Raw genomic sequence first — 16,267 nt, forward strand, 5'->3', positions numbered from 1 at the left:
ATGGTACTCCATCCACAAATCAATAACAAAAACCAAAATGAAACAAATTTACTTCCAAAACACTCGAAACAGCAGTACAACACCACTGGGATATTCAAGAAAATTCTGGCGGACAAAGATAATGAATCAGATATAGAAGGATATGAAGGTGCTCGTAGAGACTGAATGATTTCCTGACCACTTAAATAACAGCAGAATTAACCTAGGGAAAAATCCTTAGACCCTAGATGAAACCCTCATTACACTAAACAGGTAAAATCACCCGAACAATAACTGAAAAAACCCCCAGATCTAAGCATAAAAAAGGTACTGCGGAAAAAATCAGGGCACCTGCAAATGAAACTTAAAAAGTATAGCAAAAGACCTTGAAACTAAAAATAAAACTTAAAATAGGAAGTAACTAAATTAGAAAATAGAACTTCTAGTATCAAAGATAACAAGGTATAGCTACACACCTGTATCAAACTCAAAATAATTTCGAGCCCACCACACTCTCGAACAGCACCTGCTATTGCAAACTCAATTTCAGGATCCTGAGATTCCTCCCTTTCCTCCTCCAGTTCCTTAATCATCGGCTCAGTAGCTTCACCATCTAATCCCTGCCAAGATTAACAATATGAACTATTTTTTTAACGCCATTCAAAAAAAAAAAAAAAAACCAATATGACCTATTTGGACCAGAGTGCAGGCAAACTACTTTAACCAACATGCACAGCATGAGCTTTGAGCCTTCAATGATGACAAATACGAACAGCACATTGATTTGGCAAACACATGGACAAGCGTTGAGTGCATGGGCTGTATTAAAAAATCCCACAGGGAAAAATGGGGAAACAAACAGGAATACAAGTATATACTCCATGTACAGGCCAAAAACTTCTGATTAACTTCAACTTCTACAGCTCAAATAAAGCATCAGTTAACAAAAAGACAAAATATATCTGCTGAATCAACAATTTTCATTATAAAGTACTTATTGGTGCAGAGAGAGATTTCTAAAAAGTTAATTACACCTGTTCCATTCACCACTAAATTTAAGGTAAGACGTTAATGGCCTTGGATCAATGTGGTTTCACAAATAATGAATATTTTAAAATTTTAAAAATTGTCTGCAAACCTGTTGAACCATCAGGAACCACTGATATTCACTCTAATATTGTGATATTATTGGGATATTTTATGATAAAAACGAAAATATCGCTATATTTTTAAAATTTCGGGATTAGTTCGGGGTTTTGTCGTTTTATAAAAATCTCGTGATAAAAATGCTATGTTTTGAAAATATCGGAGATATTTGTGACAGATCTGTTATAACCTTCTTTAAATGATAACAGTCCGTCCTATACCCATACCCAGTCCTTTTTAACCCATTCACTCTTCTTGTCAACCTAATTTCTTTACCTATTCCCATCTGATACTTGACCCAAACCTTCAATAGTTTAGATATAATTGTGTGTGTGTCTCTGTCTCTGTCTCTCTGTTTCTCTCTCTCTCTCTCTCTCTCTCTCTCTCTATATATATATATATATATATATATATATATATATATATATATATATATATATATATATATATATAGAGAGAGAGAGAGAGAGAGAGAGAGAGAGAGTATTGTCATGTTAGACTTAATGCTAGGAGTGCCAATGACCATGCCGGTAACCTAGCTTAATCAAGGGTGGCAAGGCCCAAGTGTATTCTGGCCGTGTGTAGCCCAATGATCTTCGTAGCCCAATGGTCTTCCTATGTAATTTTATATTTTCTTAATAAAATTGCTATCTTATTCAAAAAACAACATAAGCACACCGGAGAATCCAAATAAGAACCACATAATCTGAAATAAAAAAATACAAATTTGTACGGAGAACAAACCTGAAGCCTGTATGTCACAGTCATAGGTGAGCACTCTGTGATAGGTGCAAATCCACCAGACGATACTAAAGCAGCACTGCCCATAGTATTTGATGATTGACTATGCGGTTTCTTCCAGACTTGTTCATAAACTTGAGAAATGCTCAGATCAAGAGAAATTATGTTGCCAGCTACTAGTAACTCCATGCCATAGTCATCTTCTAGAAGACCTAAGAGGTCCAACTGATGGCAAATTTTATTCTTGACATCTCGCATCAGTGGACCAATCTCAGTACTGGAATAAGGATTCTTAGTCATTGATCCCCTGATAAACTCTTCTTGGGTGTGGGCCTTGTTCAGAATCAAAAGATACACGGGCTCTGGTTTTGAAGGACAGATAATATTACAGAGTTGCTCCAAAATAAACTGCAGACATGAGAAATAGATCAACTACAACATAAAATCATCTACTCTATGTTTAATGGTGAAACATCTAAGAGTTGTTCAATTCTAGAAAAAATAAGTCATGTAAATGATTGTTGTTCGAAAATAGGAAATAGCATCGTGTAGAGAACATGCATAAAATGTGTAAATGAAAACATATTGAAGTTTTCAATCATCTAAATATTAAAAAAAACCAAGATTCTAGCTAGCGACTTTCAACAGATGCAGAGTCTAAATAATAACCCCATCCATACCAGAGAAGTTCGCCCTTTTCCTTCCTCTACATGGTTCTGAAGACCAGAGATGCAGGCCCGAATGAAATGCCGTTTATTTTCAGTGCTCTCAAGCAGAAGACTATCTAGAAGGTCTTTCAGAAGTTTATTGCAATCACTAATCAATTTTGTCTTCTGCACTATCAGGCCCCGAATGACAAGAAGAGCCTCCAGTACTTGAGACAGTAGCTCGTCTCGAATGAATCTAGCATCAAAATCGAATCGGTTAATGGATGTAGAGGAAAAGGTGCAGGGAACATAATTCACATATAGAATGAAGTGCGCATATACCTGGATCGGATATTGGGAACCTCAAGAAATTTGCTGAGGAGCTCAATAAGCTTATGAAGAATGAATCCCTGTGATATGTCTATGTGAAGGCTCCTCTCTTGTGACTCAACATTACCCACCTCTTGAGTTACCAATCTACATATTGTAGTTAGACATCCCTTTGCAGCCAAGAAAAATCGCGCATCTTCCGATTCTATCATCCTGAAGAGTAATTCAAAATATTCTGCAGCACTTTCACCAACAGACAGAGTGGCCGGCAACAGCTCCATGATTAGGTTGAGTAACCCAAACCGTCTAGATGAACTCTGTTGACAAAGTAAACTAATCAGTGTGCACATCTCTAACCGGATCGATTGCGAGCAAGCACTCAATACCAATTCTGATACCCAGGACCCCAGCTCAAAAGCGGAGAAGTCACTCTTAGCTGTCGTTTTACAAGCACGGCGTTTCCACCTAAGTGCATATTTAAGTGCCAGGTAATCAAACCTCTGCGGGTCTCGTCGAGACCCTTGCACAGTAGATTTAACGGCCTGTGAGACTTTGTACTGTCTCCTGATGAAATCAAGATATGAAGCTCCCTTGTCCCATTCGGAATAGCTTAATAATTGGATATCCTGACTCTTCTGACAGCTATCCAAATGTTTTTCTGACAACTCAGATGCGGACTTTGTACTCCCATTTGCAGGGCCACTCAAAGGTATCAAGGGGTTTACATTGTTGTTATCCTTGAGCTGTGGAACAAAAGTTGGCTTTCCCATTCCTTGTTCTTTGTCCACTGCATCAGGCTTTGGAGGAGTACATGCTTGAGATATAATCCTCAAACAGGGAAGAATAACATGCTCAGAGATGGCGGGATGCCTAGCACCCAGTTTGATGGAAGAAAACAACAACTGAAAGGCAACACGTAACCTTGCTTCCCAAAATTCATCAGCCACAGAACATGTCTCTGAAAGTAATAGCAACTCCTCACAAGTGGCCAGGGCAATGTCCATGGAACGATGGTGCTCAAGGCAATACATGACTTTCTTCTGTATTAAACTGTTTAATTCAGCCACAGCATTTGTATCACCTTCAGAGAAGGCACAGAGAACTGATCTTGCCTGTATGCGGGCTGTTTTAGGACCCTGGTGAATATTATTTTCAAATAACTCAGACAGGACACCGGCAGCAACAAGCTGTTTCTTACAGTTTGTATGCTTTGACAAAACTTGTAACAGCTCCAGACACTGGGTAACAAATGTAGTGGCGCAACCATAACAGTTATTTGGTGACCTTGGGACTGCAAACATCGATGAAGAAACTGTATTATCAGAATGTTTCTGGTGGAGATATCTCATCAAAACCCGACGAAGCCCTTGAAGTGTCTGGACACTTTTGCTGACAGAGTCAAAAGCTGCTTTGCATTTCTCACCATACAGCAAACCAAGAGCAGCAATTTTACGGTTTATCTTACATGAAGGGCCAGGCAAAGAAACCATTATCTGCTGGACTGAATCCTTCTGTTGTGAGTCAATTTCATTCTCACCAATGCTTGCGACTAGCTTAAGCAAAGGTTTCTTGTACCCCAAAAGTTGTTGATATCTCCTATGAGCATTTTCTGATTCTGATTCGATAGCTGCCAACCCTTTTTTCATATCCTCATCATTCTCCATGTTATCAAATAAGAAACTCGGCTTTGCCATAAAATTGAATTCAAAACGGCCATACTTGCAGTACCCACACTCATTGCAAAGAAAAGAATCAAGATTCTCATAATTTATATTACGACATTGTCTGCATTGATATGCATTTTCATGACAATTGCCACAAATACCATGCTTATCAGTGACAGACCGGCTGCAACGGGGGCACTGCAAGGACTCGAGAGAGGAAGCTTGAAGATTGTCATAAAAGGAGTCAAGCTCAATCATGAAATTGCAAGCAGTGATTGGAATAGGAAACTCTACTTTTAGCTCTGTTTGGTTGAAAGCAAGATGGCAACTCTTTGCACGCTTCCACAAGGACCAATTGTTCTTCAATTCTGATAAGTCAGTTACAGGCCTGTTGTTGTAATATAAATTTAAAACTTTGACTGATTTTGACTTACGAGCATCATGGACATTCATGGTCACAGTCTGTATAGTATAGCTTCCAGTGCATTTAACAATTATACGGTTGTCAGTGAACTTTGTCTCGGATTTCAGACTTTCTAGCTTTATCCGGCTGTAAGGCACCTCTGGGCAGCTACAGGCCACACAAGGCTCACTTTCAAGATAGTATCCATCAAATTCCACCAAACCACTCAAAGTGTTATAAATACGTGAGTTAGGATGATTAGCCAATTGCTCATTTTGTGAGTGAAGTGTCTCAAAGATACGCTTTACCACATCTGAAGTCAGACATCGAGTCGCAAGTTCGGCGTCTTGTTGCTTTGAATTAGCATCAGGCACCTTACCCAACAGCCAGGTTAAGAGTTCAGTGTACTCAACAATGTTCTGGCCATACATAGGTAGACATTTAACTTTCTGTAAGAGTGCCATTAACAAAATCTCCTTGAACGACTGTTTTCCATGATGCCAGATACCATAAAGAACACATTTGGCTTCAACACGGACAGCAGCTGAGTTCCATTCTAGTAAAAAGGAATCAATGAAACGCCTTAAAATACCCCCATCCTTGTCACTGAAGATTTCAACAGCCTGCTCCATATCCAGACAAGATTTCTCCGTACTAGTTTCATTTCCTTCCTCATTTTTTTTCTTCTTCTTTGAATCTGAAGAAGACTGTGTCCCTGCTTTGTTAGTGCTTGTTCCGGCATCTCCAGCTTCAGCTTTATGCATGGAATGCCCCATGTCTTTTCCTGTGTAAAAGGCCAAATTCAAAAGTTTAAGAGTCTGGATTATAGACTCTTCACCAAAATAGAATACCCCATTCATCAAAAAGGACAGAACATCTCCATGCCTTGAGCAATATTTTTGCCAATTCCGAGGCCTGGCTCCGGCTACTTCAGATATAGCTGACAAACACTTAACTAGTTTAACGCCTCTCTCATATGGGGCAGGATTTTGAAAGCCACCAGATTTATTTACAAGTTTGTAAAGCTTCTTAACCTCACTTGATAACTGCCAAGCATCTCTGACATTGTAATAATGGGTTTTGCTGCCACATAAATGTAGAAAAAGCCTTCTTGCATACCTCCTCACAAATGTTGTATGTGGATTATTGATGTAGCTGCAGAGAACATCCTGATAACCATCTAGCTTCAAATCCTTACCGGTGGAAGTCTTGTACACAGACTTTTCTTGCTTATCCTTTTCCACAGACTTGTCTTGCTTTTCTGGTCGAACCAAGCTGTACACGAGACGAAAAGTGTTCTCTAACAATAGCCGGTGATAGTCCATGAAGAAATCTGCGCGGTGAGCTTTTGCATATGAATCTGAAAAGAAAGGAGAAAAGTTTTCAGCGGGTAACTCTCTTCGGACTGTTAGTAGAGCACCACATCCAGTACCAGGGGTTAAGCCATGAGTCTCAGGATTTACAGGTGGGGACTTAAAAACATGCACCAACTGTTGCAAAATGTCCATAAGGTAATTCACAAAAGCTTGCTGCCTTAGACAGGAGCAGGCTCGGACCAACTGGGAAGAAAACTCATTTTTCTCTTGGTCGCCAATGGAAGATGGAGTAGCTGAAGTGGAAGATGGAAGATGGACAACCCCTTTATCTTGTGAATCGCTAATGACAAGTGATCGTGGTAGAGAACTGTCACTGCCAGGTTGATGCCAGTTTCGAAGCATTAAGGTGAAGTACATGAAAACAAGTATAATGACTTCCCCAAAAGAGGAACGGGTTTTGGCTGCAAGAGGTTTGTTCAGATTGATCTCATCCAAGAACCATTTAATAAATTTTTCCAGATCAAAGATTTCAGGTTTTGAGCTATCCATAAATGGTCCACCCACTGCAGAGGATAATCTGTAAAACAGCTGCATAACAGGGATAGCGTGAATCCCAGAAGTTGTTTCCATCCATCCTTTGAGCTCTGCAACAAGCTCGCGAAGAAGCAGAGAGTTAACCGCCCGCTTTGAAGCAGAAATTGATACTATTCTCTGATCAGTCACAGAAGGTGGAAATTCTCCGCTTTCATTAGGTTCCAATAGATGAATTGATGGAGGAGAGCTCTGCATGTTGATATCAGCAGCGACTGGCAACAGGCCTGTATCACTTAACTCATCCATGGTGAACTGAATTTCACTGCCATCTCCACCAAGTGAATCAACTTCAATAGGGATTGCTGACATAGGGTGATCTCTAGAATGTGGTGGAGGGAGCCGATCTGCATCCATTACTTCATAACAGGCCTCACATAAATCAAAATCCGGGCAAACATTACAATGCCAACGGCGTCGGAGTATAGGAACAGTTGAGCAGCCATCACAGCAGTATTGAACAGATGATGTTGTTGAATCTTCTTCAATCATGACCTGGGTATTTCCACCAGTTGCACCAGAAATATCTGAAGGCACAGCGGCTGATACAGTGTTGTCTACAACATCATCCGTAGCAAGCATAGTCTGCTTTGGAAATGGAACTTGAAGCAATCTTGACGATATAGCCAAGCTGAAAAAAGAAACAAGTCAGTTGCCCTAATAATAAACATGCAAAAGGTAGGCTAACAACTAAGGTCCTGTTCGTTTGAGATTGTGACAACTGATTGTGAGCCTTTCAACCGATTATTGGACTAAAAAATAATGTAATTTTGAGTCCAATAATAGGTTTGGGGACCACAATCGGTTGTCACAATCTCGAATGAACAGGGCCTAAGAGACAATAAATGAAGAATACAATAATAGAAAAAACCTGCTTGAAGTTTGAACTGCTTCATAAGGAGCAAAAAGTAGCTTTCTAAGTAGTACAACAGCAGGTGCGACAGAACGACTAGTTGCATCATTTCCATGTAAAGCCAGGCATTCAGCATAACTGTAGATTAGTTCCACGGAGGGTATGACAATGTTGTTTATAGTTTGTGTGTCAGGTTGCTCCAAGTCCAAAATCCCCCAGAGAACTTGCATCAGTCCATCCACAACCCGAGAGCCTACAAGCGAAAAACAATGTAAACCAAGCCAGGATAATTGGTGCTCTCCTAACTGAGAAGAAAAAGCCACTGAAAGATAATTTTGATATGATCAAAGAATGCAATCTACAATGTGGCCTATAATTGGAAGGTCATTTAAGCAATAAACGCATAGGTAAGAATACAACTTCATTTCGAAAAACAGTCAATTGCACACAGGTTCCCAGAACAATTATTCGCAACTTCAAGCCAATGCACAAAAAGTGGGCCGACCGAAAACTTGATTCGGCCAGGACTAATGTTCAGCAACTCTGAAGGCTTTAACTCATCTTGGAAACAACTCACAACTCACAAGGGACTCTTGAAGCACCCAGCTTGAAGATTTAACTAGTCAACGCATGACTTCTCCAAGTCAACCAATCACCAATTCAGTTCGAGAAAAGTCCTCAGTTTTTCAACATTGGTTTCATTTGAACAATACACTAGATGTCAGACAAGGCAATCCACCAACATGGGCAGCCTTGATTCTGAGGTCACCCCGCTTTAAAAGACTTTGCTTACCAGGAGAAATAAATATAAACCAAACTAAACAAAACCACATGCTAATTTTTTTACTGTTACCAGAATGGAAAATAAAGAGCCATGATATTATACTGTGAAGAAAAGGCAACGAAAATAACATGTACGTATATAATGCTCTACTGTTCATAAAAGTACACGGTAAAAAGTGCACAGAATTTCCCCAACCCAAAAACACAAATAAGTGGACCATGAGTGGTTTTATAGATATATCATAATTACCCATTCGAAGAAACAAATATCAAAACTTTTAGAAAAAATCATTCAAACATGCAAGGTCAGGCACCAAAGCAATGAGAAGTGAAACCCAAACAACCAAAGAGCAAATGAATTTGCAAGATGAAAAAGAAAGAAAGAAGGAAACACATGACTCAAACTAGGAAGAAAGCAGTAAGGGTATAGAATAGCCATTCAAAAATAAAATAAGAATACCAACATAACTACTAGAGAAAGATGTATAGACTCAAATAATAAAAATACCAACATAGCCATTCAAAATAAAATAAAAATACCAATATAACTACTACAGAGAGACAATCCTACTCCAAAGCCACAGTAAAAATAACATGAGGCCTCAGGAAAAATACCATGAGTATCCAGAAAAGTAGCCATGTTCGCTCTGCGGTGCAATGCAATCTTTGACACAGCACGCATTTGGGCTGTAAACTCTTGAATCACCCACCCTGCTGTTGCCCCACCAACTCCTAACCTAGAAGCAAGCACTGGGGATGAACTTATGACCCCAAGGAGACGCATGGTATCTTTCACCTGAGAAAAATACTTCAAATTAGTATGAGCAGAACAAAAGGCATATAAAGGCAGCCTAAGCTAATCATAATGAACGTGAGCATAGGGTGGTTACATGATAGTAAATCTCCCTCTTCGGGAATACAGCCTGAAGAACATGGCAAGCAGCAGACTGCAATAATGGCTCCCTGTCACTTTCAAATATAGTCTCCAATAGCTTCTTGCATTTCAGATTACTCAGCTCCAATTTTACGTCATCAATTTCTGAACAGGTGTGTGACCTGCACAATGAATAGAATCTGGATAAAAGCTTGAGCCCATCTGCTACCACCTCCTCCTGAATTGGAGCAGTTTGCATGGAGCGACCCTTCTTTCCAGCCCCTGCTCTCCCAGAACTACAAACAAGCACGTGCGCTTCCAAATCCAGCACTGCGTCCATTTTCTCCTTCCAACCAAATTCATCCTTAGCTCGGCCATAAACTTCCAATGAATCTATTCTAGGCAAAGCAGACGCATTGAAGCTTGGGCCGACAGAGATTGTAAACTCTTCGTCCGCAAGAAGTGATTCGGCAACAGTAAAGGGAATATCATACCATGACCGCATGCCTTCATCGAGCTTGATTACCCTTTGGAAGATGGAAATATCAGAAGGTATATGGCTAATTGATGTATTACCCACATGTATACGGAAACCAACCATAACAATATCAGGATTTGAATTCGATACTGTTACCTGAGAGAAGCAGATACAAAAAACATCAAGTTCACATTTCAAAACAAAGCCATTCATAAGAAAAACATAACAAACAAATCCTACTAGACAGAATACATTGAAAAGCAGAATGTGAACAAAGACCAACAGAAGTACACTAGAAGTGTAGCACGACATGATAGCAGATAGCTGCTCAGAAATAATGCTACCTTAAACCCCATAGGGCTGGGGCTCTCTAAAAAGCCATCATCTGACGCCAAGCTTTGTTTGGTTCCTTCAGAGTCACTGTTTCTGATAGCATCACCGCTCAGTTTCACATCTGCCGTAATGCAAACTGTTTTCTCAAAAAAATCAAGTGGAAACACTGGGTTTAGGCCAGCATAAGCTCTATTACTAAGAATACCAGATCCTAACTTCTTCACTTGTTCTGAAGTCGCATTGGTAGCATTATCAGTTCCGAGGGGAATCTGTGAGAATATCTGAAGACTGCCATCATCATGTAAAACAAGACACTGTATCCTATCTTTGGATAAAGGCTTGTATGAGGTTATTCCAACCAAAGACACTGCTGAGCCTACTGTACCACGCATATTCTGTGCAAGTAACTCATGAGGACCCATAGAAATGGTAAGTACAGCATTTGATTTAAGACTTGAGAAGCACACAAAGATCCCGCTACCAACTAGCAACTCTTTCCAATGATGCAACCCAGCAGGCCTCAGTTTACCATCTTGCTCATCCTCAAACACCGCAGATATCTCAGTAAGAGATGTTGCATTGGCATCCAAGCGTCCAATCAAGGTAGTTCCATCATGATAGGATAAGAAAAGTAATCTGTAAGTTGATGAAAAATACAAAGATTGGCCTCTTGACTGCATATCTTTACCCTGAACCGGGATGATTTCTTTCAATGGCTTGGCCCCAACATCACCCTCCATTGATAATTGTAGCCTGTATAAGCAACCAAGTTCTGACAGAACGAGAAGAAACATCTTCCCATGAGGAGCCACAACAAGTGTTGCATCCACAATCAAATCATCTGGCAACGTAAAGTAGTGTATCGGACTAATGTTATCCTGGGACAAGTCATAAATCTTCACAAACCTATTTGTGACCACCATTAGTTGAACCTGAGAACCTGGAACCCAATCCACGCGTCGAATATACGCACCTTGCAGAGCAAGTTCGATGGCAAGACGGTCAGTCACTTCACCACGTGGATTCACAGTCAGAACCTGACATTCCTCATAGCCAGCTACAGCGAGGTAATTTTCTACGACAGGGTTGAATATAAGATGAACAATCTCAAAGCGAACAATATTCTTGGAGAGAGGCTTGACATTGGTTTTATCAGCTGTCACAGGTGCAACACTAGGATGTCCAATTAGCTGGTCCACATCGAATATAGCAACTTTGTCACCCTCTCCAGCTGCAACTCTACCTCGAATACTGATGCTGAGTAAGGATTTGATGAGAGAACCACTAGTTATATGGGATTTAAGCTCCTTGGCATTTGAATAATCAGCCTTTATCTTCAGGTCTAATGATCCACTCTTGTATGCCTTTTTCAATTGCAGGAGATCAACACTGAATGAAAGCAGCTTATCTTCACCCAAGAGTATGTTCTTATCTTTTGAAAGGTTTGAGTCTCTTCTGCTAGTTACGAATGGGAGTAGTTTATTACAAAGTTCAAGCACCCGGCCCTCTACATCAAGTTCGACGAGTAACGATGGGATGGCCTCTTGCACCTCTGTTGGAATAGACAACTTGAAGGAGTTTTCAACATCAACATAATCATCATCCAGATCAGAATCACTATCTGGTGGTTGATCTCCATCATCTGAGAAAGGCAGAAAAGACTGAAAATTGCCAGGACTACGGATGGGATCACTGTTACCTCCGGTGAACTTCCGAGGCTTCAGGCACTGACAACTGCTTCCCCTGACCCCCCCTGCCCCACAGTCACAGAAAAAGCGACTTGAACGAGAATAGACAACACGATGACCTCGATGGCAAACCTTGGCACAAACAGAGCAACAGCCTTTAGAAACAATTAGATCACAAGTATAACAAAAATACCAGTGCTGTTCCATGAAATTGCTGCCGCTGGATGTAAATGTACAAACTTTAGATGCGAGTGCCTTTTCACTGTTGCTATCATCATCATCATCCTTGTCCACACTTGCCAACTCCCCATCAGATGTACCATCATCTTCATCGTCATCTACAGACATTGCATCGCAATCAAGAGATGTAGAACCGCTTTCCTGATTGGAAGGAAGGACCAAAGTCTCAGAATTTTTTCTTAAACCAACCGGTCTAGAAACAGCAGATCCTGTCCCAGAGCTATTGCTTGACCAATGCTTTCCTGAAAGCTTATCCAAGACATTCTTATTGGCCCCACAAGCATTCAAAACGGCCCCAAGAAAGCCAAAGAGGAACTTCAGCCCTTGAAGAAGGCCCTCATCACATACCAATTTCTCCATTAACATCACATTCCTCTCCAAAAGTTGCTTCATAGAAGGCTCTCCATTTGAAAGTTGGACTATATAATTGAAATAGGCTTTGGCTGTATGAATATCATACAACATAAATGCATTGTCAAGAGGCAAAAGCAGGGCATCAATAATGTGGTTTTGGAGTGCTCTCGATTGCATCACAGAAGGCGGGGACAGAAGGCATAAAACGAAGTTCATGGTTGATTCTCTAAGTGAAACAGAACATCCTTTTACATGTGTGACTGCCCCTGAAGTTTCTTCCATGCATCCTAAGAGTCTCTTCTTTAGCCACTCGGATAAGCATGACAATTCCATTCCGAGGAATTTCTTTTGCATCTCTTCCTTGAGGCCGGGACAAATCTCGCCAGTTACAAGATCGACAAAAAAGTTAAGAACCTTTAAATTAACCGGTTCTGAGTAGCAATTGTCCAATGCATTGATGAGAACCAACAGATTACCACGCTGTCCACCATAAAGCTCCTTCTCTTGTTCACACATGTCTACTTCAGCACCCACATAAAATTTGAAAATGCCAACTCTTGAAGGGTCGTTCCTGAGACCCTCTATAAAATCAACAGCACTAGTAACTACGATTTCATGGATCTCACTGTCAATTACCTCTCTGGAATTGATATCTGTTAAAAAGCCTTCCAGGTGCTTCATCACAAACAGATAACTGTAATCCAGCCTCTCCTTCGTACATGCACTCAAATTAATATAAATAGCCTCACATTTTCCATGTATGGATTGAAAGATTTTATCACATTTAATGGCCATCACTGAATCAAGAAGCTCGTGCAATACCTCAGTCTCTATAAGAGTAACCCTTCCTGTATCTTTAACTTTGACGAGAGCATCAAGAGTGCAAATGATCCCCTGTATGATAAGGATACAAGAACCAAGAACTGCACTGGAAGTTCCAAGAAGCACTGGAAAACCATGCAACAAACATCTCAAAAAGGCTTGTGTAGTGTTTCCTGTGTCTTCTTTGGAAACAATATCATCCAACTTTGGCAAGACACCATAGACAGATTTCAGTAGAGAATTAGATCCACTCTTCTCAAGCAACTCACTCTGAGGGAATTTGTCAAATCCTGTATGTTTAAGAAGTAGCAGAGGAGAAAACCCATCGGCATAGCGTTTACCATGACCTAGTGTAGAAATAAAAGCTGCTTGAAGAATCTGCAAGTAACTCTTCAACAAAGATGAGAGTGCCTTGAGTAGCCATGCAACTTGCTCACCCTGAAATAAATCAGTAACCACATTTTCAGCAAGAGCCAAAAAATCATTACCCTTAGATGTGTCTTCAGCCCACAACGGCTCCACTCCAGGGATTGCATTCTTCAAAGAAAATCCCCAAACACCTGCATGAAGCAAAGAAAGCACTAGAGAAAGCCACTGTCCTTTCCTTAAAAAATCCCACCCTTGTTCCTCTAAGTCATAAGACACATGGAAAGAGCTCAACTGTTGAAGCCCACTAATAATGACTTCTGGGAATTTAACATCAGTGGACATAGCACTCACACTGCCTACCAGAACATGGCTAAAATGGAAGAAATATTCCACATCTGATACATCAAGAATCTGCAAGTTTCCTCCCAAAGGAGGTTGTTGACATGATGCAGATTTAATACAAGTATCCCAACAAAGAATAAAGATGTATCTTTCAAGTATAAGGTCTTCCACTGTCTCAGCTTTCTTACCTCCCCAGAAGCCCAGGATCAATGAAAAAGAGGCACGTAATTCATCCCAGTTCAAACCTAAGCATTGAAAGGCTCGGTCATCTCTACACACTGTAGCAGAAAGGGGAGCAACATCAATCAATTGTTGAAGCAGGCTACCAAAGACCGGCTGTTCTTTGATCCATTCACCCATAATATTCTCTATAACAGTGGATGCCCATGATGAAAGATGTTCGTTGGTGGAATGTGAAAGATTTGACCAAGATGGGGCTTCCCTCAATTTGGATCTCAAATGTAAAAGTAACCACGATGGGCATGTAGAAGGGTAAGAGATCATATGATTCAGCACCAAAACCAGCCTTGAAACTAACAAAGACCAGCATGACAGTTGCATGATGTTAAATCCAGCTGGAGGAGAATCTATTGCTTTAAGAGAAGAAAACAAAAGGTTTGCTAGAGTAGCTTTGTCGGCCTCAGTGGACAAATGGAATGCCATAAGAAGAACTTCTATGTGAAAAGTACAAGGAAGGGATGCAAGAAAGTCCTTCAGGCTGGGGCATTTTGAACAGATATTCTTTGCCTTTTCAAGGATGAAGTGAACATATCCTTCATAAACTTTTGTTCTTAAATGGCTACCAGTGAAACCCATTTTGTAGACAAGAGCATGGGCTAACAAAGCAAGGGTAAGATCATTGTAGATAAATATGCCATCTTCTATCTTCAGAACTTGATTGACAAGGTGTTCTTCAAGAGAACTGGACAAAGCACGGTTCATGAGCAGGCTGCGCAACAGTTCAAAGCAGACCTCATTAATATGCCCAAGCTTCGGCTGAGAGGATAACGCGGCACCACTTTCGGAAATCTTTTCATCGGGCAAACAAGATTGGCAGAGAAGTACTGAGAGAAGCAAGTTAATATGGTTCTCACTAAGTTTATTGCAGGCATCCTCAAAAACAACACGATGCCATTCAGGGGAAAAGATACAGTCTTTCAGAAAGCTCAACAGTTCAGCTGCTGCTTGAATAGGTGTATTGCAACAGTTTGAGATAGCATTAACTGCAACAGCTTGTTGGTCATTCCCATCTGTTAATCCCACCGGGCGACCAGCTTCCAAAAAGAGGTCTCCGAAGAGGGCCTCATCTTCTTGGCTAACTGCAATGTCCACGTCTGATGCACCACCAGTTTTTGCACAACTTGGACGTGATTTTTCAACTTTTGGCCTCAACTTTACCCCTTCTGAATGAAGGAAATAAACAAGATGCACTAAATTATCCAGCCATTGATTTGATTTAAGGAATATAATTTTCAAATGCTCCTCACATGTGTAGTTCTTAAGCAAAGAAACCTTCTCAGAACGAATATGGCATGAGGGAGAACTAGTCTCAGCAGGATCTATATTCAATTTCTCCTTCCAATTAAGAGGCTGAGATGTCCAAGTTTTCACATTCCCAACAAGCTTTAATAGATACATAACAATTCGAGGAGAGTAAACCAATGGGGGCTGCTGGCTACCAATGGTTTTGTCATACCTCCATACATCGGCATCAAATATGTCAAGCATGGAAGCAATAATAAACATCTGGATATTCTGAAAGATGTTACCATCACAGAAAACAACTTGCACAAACTGAAGAAATTCTTCCAACAGCATAAGCAAGAGGCTATCAAAGCCAACCTCGGCTGTACCGGAACCATGGTTAACAAACTCAAACTTGGCTTTGAATAAGTTCGGCAATATGTCAGAAAAGCAAGCGACGGAATGTAACAAATCAGCATCATATGCAACATATGGAATGTCCTTTGCAAGATTTACAAGTAACTTCAAAATCCTTAAATTGAATGACAATCTCGAGTGAAACTCTGCATCTTCTCTCTGTTCTTCGACCAACTTAGGTATCTGAACTAGTCCCTTACAGAGCATAATGAGGCGATGCATGCACCTCACATGAACAACTGCCCAATGCTGTGATAGAGAGATCATGCTATTCAAATCCTGTCGAAGTGCAAGTTCACTAAAATGTTTAACCTGAGTATCAGGTTGCAGACACTCAGAAGCCAAAGTTATTAGAACCCTTTCCATAGGCTTCACATCCTTCAAGCAACTGGTTCCTTTTCATGAAAAGAAATATAACTCAGATGTCAGAATG

At 40.5% G+C, this 16,267-nt stretch overlaps 1 protein-coding gene across 1 annotated transcript in view; it reads right to left on the reverse strand.

Moving 5' to 3' along the window:
* BIG (auxin transport protein (BIG)) overlaps positions 1 to 16,267 on the reverse strand; it is a 30,336-nt gene that overhangs the window by 5,431 nt on the left and 8,638 nt on the right. Inside the window, exons 4-11 of the mRNA XM_077358366.1 lie at positions 10,150 to 16,229; positions 9,344 to 9,961; positions 9,069 to 9,249; positions 7,689 to 7,923; positions 2,856 to 7,448; positions 2,547 to 2,769; positions 1,870 to 2,274; positions 456 to 599 (exon numbers count right to left, since the gene is read on the reverse strand). Coding sequence (XP_077214481.1) covers positions 456 to 599; positions 1,870 to 2,274; positions 2,547 to 2,769; positions 2,856 to 7,448; positions 7,689 to 7,923; positions 9,069 to 9,249; positions 9,344 to 9,961; positions 10,150 to 16,229 — 12,479 coding nt within the window. The remainder of the gene's footprint in view (positions 1 to 455; positions 600 to 1,869; positions 2,275 to 2,546; positions 2,770 to 2,855; positions 7,449 to 7,688; positions 7,924 to 9,068; positions 9,250 to 9,343; positions 9,962 to 10,149; positions 16,230 to 16,267) is intronic.

The sequence above is a fragment of the Tasmannia lanceolata genome, unplaced genomic scaffold (genome assembly GCF_043159265.1).
Source record: "Tasmannia lanceolata isolate RefF3 unplaced genomic scaffold, GAP_Taslan_0.1 ptg000018l, whole genome shotgun sequence".
In the NCBI taxonomy this organism is placed as follows: domain Eukaryota; kingdom Viridiplantae; phylum Streptophyta; class Magnoliopsida; order Canellales; family Winteraceae; genus Tasmannia; species Tasmannia lanceolata.